The following is an 8860-nucleotide window of genomic DNA, read 5'->3' on the forward strand; positions in this document are numbered from 1 at the left end:
AAAAGGCATAAAAGATCAGTAATGGTAGGTTACCATGAAGGAGGAGATTAAATCTCTAAGGAAGAATCACATATGGATGTTTGTTGATCTACCAAGAAACCATAAGGTAGTAAGAGCTAAATGATTGTTTAAGAAGAAGGAGGAAATATCAAGTGGGGAGGGACAAAAGTTGAAGGCTAGATTGGTGGCAAATTTTTTTACACAATTGGATAGAGTATACTATATTGAGAGATCTTTTCACCTATGGTAAAATATTATTCCATAAAGATTTTGATGTATATTATTAACTAGTATAATCTGATGTTATAACAGTTAGACGTGAAACAACTTTTCTAAATGGAATCTTCGAAGAGACTATATACATGCAACAACTTGAAGGGTTTGTTAAAGATGAGTGGAAGATGTGTTTTTTTTTAAGAAATCATTTTATGGATTGAAATAGAGTCTAAGGAAGTGATGTAAGATATTTAATGACTTCCTAAGGTATTCAACGTTCCAAAGGAATAATTATGGTATCTATGTCTATATCCTCAAAAGAGAAGAAAAGTCTACGGTGTTTTTACTCTTATATGTAGATGATATCCTTATAGCCAACCAATATAAAAATGAATTGGAGGAGCTCAAAGAAAAATTAAGTTCAAAGTTTGAAACGAAAGATCTTGGTCCCACGAGGAAAATAATGGGGATGAACATACAAAAGGATCACACGGTTGGGATATTGTGTCTATCTTAGTAGGGATACTTGCAGAAGATGATTAAAGAGTTTTAGGATGCATGAATCTAAACCTGTATAAACACCTTTACGACACCACACAAGGCTCTTAGTTACCCAAGCTCCTAATTTTGAGGATGAGAGAGATGAAGACTACTTTGTGCTAATGGAGTAAAGAGCATCATGTATGAGATGGTCTATAGCAGACTAGATTTGGTGCATGTTGTTAGTGTGGTTAACAAGTTCATGGTAGATCCTTAATGTGTTTATTGGGAGCCTTTTCCATGGTGTTAAGATATTTGAATGGAACAATATCCTTTAGTATAGTATATAGACGGTCCTACGCATAACAAAACTGCTATACAGGGGTTGGTAGACACTAATTTTGCAAGGAATGTTGATACCAAAATGTCACTTTTTGGGTATGTTTTTACATTGTTTGAAACTGTAGGTTGATAGAAATCCAAATTGCAATCAGTGGTGACTTTTTTTACTACATGAGAGAGTATATAGCGTTCACAGAGAGGATGAATGAGACACTGTGGTTGAATGGAATGATTGGAGAGTTGGGTATTATGCAAAACTGTGTGACTATTCATTGTGATAGTCAAAGTGTCATACATCTAGTTGATAATCAGATCTTCCACGAGAGAACCAAATACATAGATATTATATTGCACTTCATGAGAGATGTTGTTGAGTTTAGAGAGGTTAGAATCGGAAAGATAGTCTCACAGGAGAATCACGTATATATGTTTACAAAATTCTTATTAAGATCAAAATTCAAACCGTGCTTGGAGCATATTAATTTTTTGTTTAAGGATAAAGAAAAATGATATAGAGAACTCTTACATGATTTGAAGTTAAGATGGAAAATTGTGTTGATTAACTCTAAATCATGTTTAATAGATGATTTGCTTTAAGAGCTAAATAAAATGATTAGAGATTATCTAGTACAAATTATTTAATAATAGTGAGAAATATCATAATGCAGATTTGGTAGATTTTTTTATTAATTTTTTAATCTAGGTCATATATATAGACTCTTATGTAGTATATATAGACTACACAATATTGCGTTAGACTATGTCTACATAACCTTCCAATGTTATTAAAAATATTTTCTTTAATTCATACTAATAACGAACTTTGTTTTTCCCAAAAGAAATATTTAATTTTATATATGTTATCTAACATATCGACAAAGAAAATCAACAGCTTCATTCAAATATATGGAAAATCTTTATCAATCATATATCAATCTCTTAAATAGATTTTATTATGTAAAAGAAATTCAATAAATCCCTACTAACAGGCATTCTGGGGTTTTATTTATTTAAAAAGAAAGAAAGAATTGACCGTATAATCCGACGTATGTATATATCACTGAAAATGCTACTGTTCAAAGTTCAAATATAAGGTAATGTTTTTATTTTAATTTTGTCATTTTCAACCTATATTTAAATATAAAATTAGTGATTTAGGGTTGTGAAATGACAAGGGCTCCAACATAATAGACAGAATCCTCAAGAAGACTTGGAAAAAAAATCATTCTTTGCGCGTGTTTGATGAAAATTTAGAATCACTTTGACTTTGCCAGTGATGGGCATCACCACCAAGGGAAAAACTTGTGTACTCGCGTCACTAGATAAACACAATGCACCTAAATCAGGATTATCCAAATTTCAATATTTTCTAATTAACATACCTATGTGGATGTGTTTTATTTTAATAATAATTTTCCAATAAATAATATTTTACCTTGGAGGAAACATCATCATCAGAGTGACAGGAAGGAACGGTAGACACTCGAACGTAACTGGTACGGAATGCAAAACTTCATATCATTCACATGATTATACTTTTTTTATAGCTTTCGGTCAAACGACCAATATGTTCAATTATTTCAATAATATTATCATTATTAGCAACAATGACGCTAAGGTTGGAATCTGTGATTAGCTTCGTCTTTTTTCACTGGTCAGAGTTGGATCCAACAAGAAGAGAGGCTGAATTCAACGAACAAAAGAAGAGTCTTCCCTCTCTATTTTCTATTCAGAAGTGAAGTCTGTTTTGTTTTGTCTGACAGCAATCCAAAAAGAAGCAAACAGAAGAGGCAACAGGACACACAGACCAATATTGAAGAATTGGGTTGTGTTGGTTGGCTTGTAGTGTGGGGCATTGGGTTTACTCCTTCAAAATGAAAAGGATCAAAAAGAACTTTGCTTCAAAGTCATGAAAAATAAAAGAATAAGGTGGTAAAGGAAAGCGGCGCTGGCCACCACCTTCACACTCAAACAAGACCAATTCAACCAAACATATTTGACTGCAAATACCCAAACACAACAAGTTTTGAGGTAAACTCGTGCATATGATTGTTGCTAATTTAGTTAAGCTTTTGCATTTTTCTTCATTGCATTGACCTGCCAAACACCGCAATAACCGCTCAACATTTCCTTCCATCAACTTACAAACTCTATTCATCATTAATTTGGATTCAACTTTCTTTGAAAAACTCGTTCCTATAAAATTTCATTCTTTTTCCTTCACTTTTTTATCAACCTTTCTGTTTGACTGTTGAACATTTGGTCAGTGCTCTGCCTAACAAGGGGACAAAATCTATGCGTTCAACACTTAGGAAGTCTCTTGGAAAGTTCACACCAAGTTTCTTATATGTATTTACGAAAACAATTATCTGCATAAGATTATCCCAAGATTGTTGTAGTTACTCCAAAAAGACAAAATATGGCATAAAAGTATAAATAATTGCCTATTTATAACCATCATGATTAATATAAAAATATAAATAAAAAAATACAAATTTAAGCCCCTTTCCTCTCATAGAAAAAATGATATTAAATTGTTGATCATCAAGAAAAAAAAAACTAGTCATTCAGCGTGGCATATATCTCACTGTGGATAGTCCCGAGTCACAATTCAATCAGAACATTTGAATTGTTATGAGTATAACAACAACTTGTACCTAATTATCAATTATAGTTTTTACCTTAATAATAAGTCTTAATTGAACAAAATAATAAATATTTGAGTAACCCTTGAAGTAACCTTTGAAAGGTGCTTAGAGTTGGGATATGTTTCACACAACTTTTCTTTCATATTAAAAGTTAAAAATAAAAATTTAGAATTTAAAGTAAAAATTGTTCGTCATTATTTATTTTTTAAGTTTGAAACCTCTTTTTATAATATAAAATAGTTGATAAATCTTTTTAAAAACTTTGATTTTGTTTAAATGTATTATTTTTGTCCAATGAAAAAAAAAATTATATTTATGTAGAAACATTAGTGAAATTAAATTTAAATTGCGTAAAATGATTTCAATGATCATGAAAATATTAAAATCATATATTTTTTAAAAAATAAACATTAGTGAAATTAATTTAAATAGCGTAAAATGATTTCAATGATAATGAAAATATTAAAATCATATATTTTTCTAAAAAAAAATTTTAGGTGATTTGAAAATCATATATAAATTAATCAAATAAATTTAAATCAATGATAAAATATTTAACTTATTGTATATTGATGTTTAATAAAAAAAATATAGTAATTTACACGGCACCGATGTTCTCTAAAACTTTCTCGAATTACACTAGCATTCAGATTTTTTTTAATTATATACAAATTTTTCCTTTATTTTAAAAAAGGGGTGCAAGTATAATTTAGAAACCACTGGATATGTTATTCTGATATACTCAATACTTAAATACTTAAATTTAAAAGTAAAAAAAAAAAATTATAGTTAACCATTGAAAACAAAGTAAAGTAATTTTGAGACTATGTTGAAGAAGATAAAAGAACTACCTAATAAAACAATCTACCAAAAACTAATAAAATAATTTCAACCCTATAAAACTGGCTCATTTACATTTGGGTGGTCCGAGGGTGACCTGATAAACCCAACAAACACTCGCTAAGATAGGTTCAAAATAACTCTGATACCATATTACCAAATAAACTTTAAGTTTAACTCAACCTCATGAAACCGGCTCATAAGTGTTCAATTCAAAAAAATATTTGTTGAATTTTTGAAAATTATAGCACGATTCTAACACAATTTTAAAAGGTATAAATACAATAACTTTATAAAAACTCAAATTTATTGAATCAATTTTTATTATGATTATAAAAATAAGAACAAATTCTTTTGAACCAATCATAAAAAAATCTTCCTGCTCCCAAAAGAATCTGGAACATACATTTGCACATAAATATTTATTTTCAATTTATATAATTTAAAATTATATAATATATAGATCAGTGTGTCCTCCTATCTTACATTTTAAAGATTATACGTATCTTCATGTCTGGATCCGTATCGTGTCACTGTATCCATAGTACTACCAAGGTTTTGAAAGGTGTAGACTTCCTCACAGTTTTTAAGAGTTTTGAAAGGTGTAGAGTTCCTCCCAATATGTAAGCACAATTCTAATGATTATATTAGAATTTGGAAGTACACAAACCACCCACTTTATTCTATTCTACTAGTCCTAACAGAGAACTCACCCTACAGAAACATTTGTTTCTATTTTCTCTTCTCTGTTTTTATAAACCCTTGAGCCTATGTTACCAAGGCATGTTTGTCCATGAAAACGTAGCTTCAGGAAATATAAAAGCTTGATGTCATCAACAACAGTAACATGATAAATAAGTAAAGGGGTGTATTAATATTAGATAATACCCTGGTGTGAACATATAATACTTTGACAATGATATAGTCATCATCTAATACAGTTCAAATTGTATCGTGTGTATTCAAATGAGCTCAATCCACTTTCAATGATTTAAACGAAGGAATCCTGATTAGCCCAATGTGAAAAATGACAGGTCTAATACATTTGGAATTTTGTCTTTGTTTTCTCAAAGATCTCTTCAGCAATCATGGCTTCATTACCATCTGCTCTTTTGATTTCCAGTGTTGCTTTCTGATAGAATCCAGTACCTCGCAGTGCATCTGCAATGAAATCATCAAACCCAATAGCAATTGCTGCCTCAGCCTTTGCTCCATAAACTAACCTCTGTTACAAAAGAATACTATAATGAGTTAGCTCTAAATATGATAAATGTGGTATAAAGGAAACACATAGGAAAATCAGGGCATTGCAATTTCCAACCTTAATTCGAGAAAGGTGGATTGCACCAAAGCACATGGGACAAGGTTCACAGGAAGTAAATATTTCACAGTCTGTAAGTTCTATTTGGTTAAGCTTCTTACATGCCTGTAAAGAAAACATTGCATTTGTTAGTTTTTGTTTATCATTCACTGCATAATGTTTCTTACACCTAAATTATAAAAAAACAAAACATGCAGAGTAACTCAATCACATTTCAGTTCTTTTGGAAGTTAAAGCCTTAACCACCAGCCAACAACTTGTCTAATTATAAACCTGTTGTTCTTAAAGCGAGGTATCAAATCTAGTAGCATTTTCAAGTATACATTTAAATTCTTCACAAAGCAGCAACATTTTCATCTAAGACATAGTCTGCGCACTAAAATTTAAACAGAAATCAGTACCCCTAAAGCGTGCATAGCCTTATACCATTTGCATAAAGTATAATCTGGTCAAATCTTTAGGCATCCTATCTAAAATTTAAACAAATACTAACAAGAATTTAACCACTTTCCAGAAGGAGTTCACTGAAACAAAGAAACATAGGTTAAATGGTGATGTGTCTTAAATACTAACATGATTTTGTTCTACATGTATCAGATCTCAAAACTAGTTGTTTAGAGCACATGTTGTCCTAAAAGTAATCTCAAAGAGTGCTTGATAATTGCCCCCAATGAGCTAAAACCAACGGATGTGTCTAAGGTTTGAGTGGTATATTTCTATGAAATCTTGCCTGTTATGATTATGATCCATCTTTTATAGTTTCAACCATTCCTATCAGAAATTGTAAATTCTTAATCAGTAGATCCCTTTGGTAAAAATCTTGAATATCCACCAACAAACCAGTATCATTGCATTTAAAAAACACAGGACATAAGAGACAACAAAATCGACACTTTAAAAATAAACCAATAATAGACAAACATATGTTTGAGTCCGAAAAACACAAATATTTACTAAAAGAAAATGTTTTTCATGTTGTACAAGGGCATCATTTGCCTATTCAAAATCCAACCTCTCTTATTGCTGTCACCTCAGCATGAGCAGTTGGGTCTGTGTTTCTCAGAACCATATTGTGGCAACTAGCAACTATTTCACCCTTACAAACTATAACAGCACCAAATGGGCCTCCATCTTTACAATCTACCCCATTATATGCTTCTTCAACAGCTTTCGTTACAAATTTGTGGTCTGTATCCTGCACAACTAATTAAACAACGACCACATCAAAAGAAAAGCAATTAAGAGACTAGTACAAAATATCAAGCAAGCAAACAAAAACACCAACTGATGCTTTACATGTTGATTTACATAAACAGGCTTTGAAAGATTAGATATATAATACATCATTTGTTTTCAAGCCTAATGTTTGCCCTATGAATACTAAATTCAGGTTTCTTTCTATTGATGAAATGATAAGACATGCACAGGACTCTGACATCTGAAACAAATATAAAAATTGACCACGGAAAATATCAAGAAATATGAGGCATTAAACGTAAATGCATCAATGAAGTCGGCCATGGATAACTAATCGAGCAAAACTGCAACAAGAAATCTAAACTATGCAAAAGAATTACCTTCATGGTGACCAGCAAACTCAGAAGCTACTGAGACAGTCCCATCTTTAGTTTCCACAACTGAAAGAATCAAGAAAAGAAAGAAAAATAAATAAACACAACGAAGTAAATGAAACATTATATTCTAAATATCCAATACTTGTTCTGTTGTTCAATTAGGTAGGGAATTTCAATTTTCAAGGATGCATGTAATCAATCCTATGAAACTTCATATTTCCCTGGTGACTTTATATACTTCATTACTTCTAATACAAAGTCCCAAAAGAATTCAACGCTCTGCAAATATCATCAACACAACCAAAATGTAGCATGCACATATTGCAAAAAGATTCAAAAAAATCAATGCAAAGCACAAAACCATGAAAAGGGTAAGCAAGAAAAACACATAATCGTACAATCACACCCGAAAAAAATAGGAATCTGGAAAAACTAAATCATGTACTTAACATAAAAATGAGTACGATAAAGAAACAAGGTATACACCGTTAACTTCCTCCATGACAGGAGCGTTCGATTAATGAAGAAGTTGTCGGAGAAAGAAAAAAATTGTTGTCTAAAGGAGGAGGAAGAATGGTAATCGTGAAAACAGAATATGCTGAGTACCTTAAATAAAACAGAGGACATGTGAATCTTATGCAACTCTTATGATTAAAATAACAATAAATAGATTAAGTAATACATTCCCTAGGCACCATGATTTGGTGGCATGAAATTAATAATGAAATATTGAAAAAAAAAAGAAAAAGGAAGAAGAAGATGCATGATTACCGTGTGATGTGATTGATGTATCTCTGTCGTACTCGTCACACTCCCGTTGTTGTTTTACGACTTTATCCTATGCATGCATTTAAGTAATAAAAAATTTCAAAGTTTTAAACAACTCTAATTAATCACGTATCACATGGGATTACATTTTTTAATCATTCCATGTAAACTATGAATTCATTTAATGCACACTAACAGAAATTGTATAATGTACTTTTAAAATTTTAACCTTATTATTACTGATATCCTAAATTTTAATTCTTTACTCATCAAATAAAATTATAACTCAAAACATTCTTGGATTTAATTAAATTTTACCATATAATTTTTTTAAAATAATTTAGAAATTATATTAATATTTTCTAATTTGGCTTCTTTGAAATATGTTTTTAAAACAATAATAATTAAATATAAGGATTTTTCAATACATGATTCAGTTTCATATAACTAAGGACAGTGATTAATATATTAATTTCTCTACATTATAACCTTATAATGTTCTTTTTTTATATTTAAAATACATTCATTTCACTAATTTTAAATAACAATGCTAGTAAATTTAATGTATATTTTAGTAAAAAATAATACAAAATTTGTTCATTCGTCTATTAAATGGAGAGGGCTAAGAACGAGTTGCATGGGGTGCTAGAGCACGGGCGGTGGTGTGAGAA

General features: G+C 30.4%; 1 protein-coding gene across 4 annotated transcripts; it reads right to left on the minus strand.

The window, feature by feature from the left end:
* Window positions 1–5374: 5374 nt before the first annotated feature.
* Window positions 5375–8075, minus strand: LOC137807097 (guanosine deaminase). 4 transcript variants are annotated; one of them, XM_068607554.2, is made up of 5 exons: window positions 8028–8075; window positions 7425–7484; window positions 6860–7050; window positions 5848–5952; window positions 5375–5751 (listed from the first exon to the last, which is right to left on the minus strand). In XM_068607554.2, exons 3-5 carry the CDS (start codon window positions 6914–6916, stop codon window positions 5563–5565), a joined length of 351 nt encoding a protein of 116 aa, XP_068463655.1. In that variant the 5' UTR covers window positions 6917–7050; window positions 7425–7484; window positions 8028–8075; the 3' UTR covers window positions 5375–5562. The 4 variants fall into 4 exon arrangements, with proteins under 4 accessions (XP_068463655.1, XP_068463654.1, XP_068463652.1 ...); XM_068607553.2 differs by having other exon boundaries at window positions 6860–7042; window positions 8028–8073; XM_068607551.2 differs by having other exon boundaries at window positions 7908–8062.
* Window positions 8076–8860: the final 785 nt, after the last annotated feature.

Source organism: Phaseolus vulgaris, chromosome 3, assembly GCF_051622355.1.
Source record: "Phaseolus vulgaris cultivar YP4 chromosome 3, ASM5162235v1, whole genome shotgun sequence".
Taxonomy (NCBI): Eukaryota; Viridiplantae; Streptophyta; class Magnoliopsida; order Fabales; family Fabaceae; genus Phaseolus; species Phaseolus vulgaris.

Excerpts from the sequence above, each read along its gene's own strand:
- LOC137807097 (XM_068607551.2), bottom strand. Across the intron at positions 5,953-6,859 it reads AGGTGACAGCAATAAGAGAG|GCATGTAAGAAGCTTAACCA; the intron begins GTTGGATTTTGA and ends TTTTCTTTACAG. Across the intron at positions 5,752-5,847 it reads TCCACCTTTCTCGAATTAAG|AGGTTAGTTTATGGAGCAAA; the intron begins GTTGGAAATTGC and ends CTTTTGTAACAG.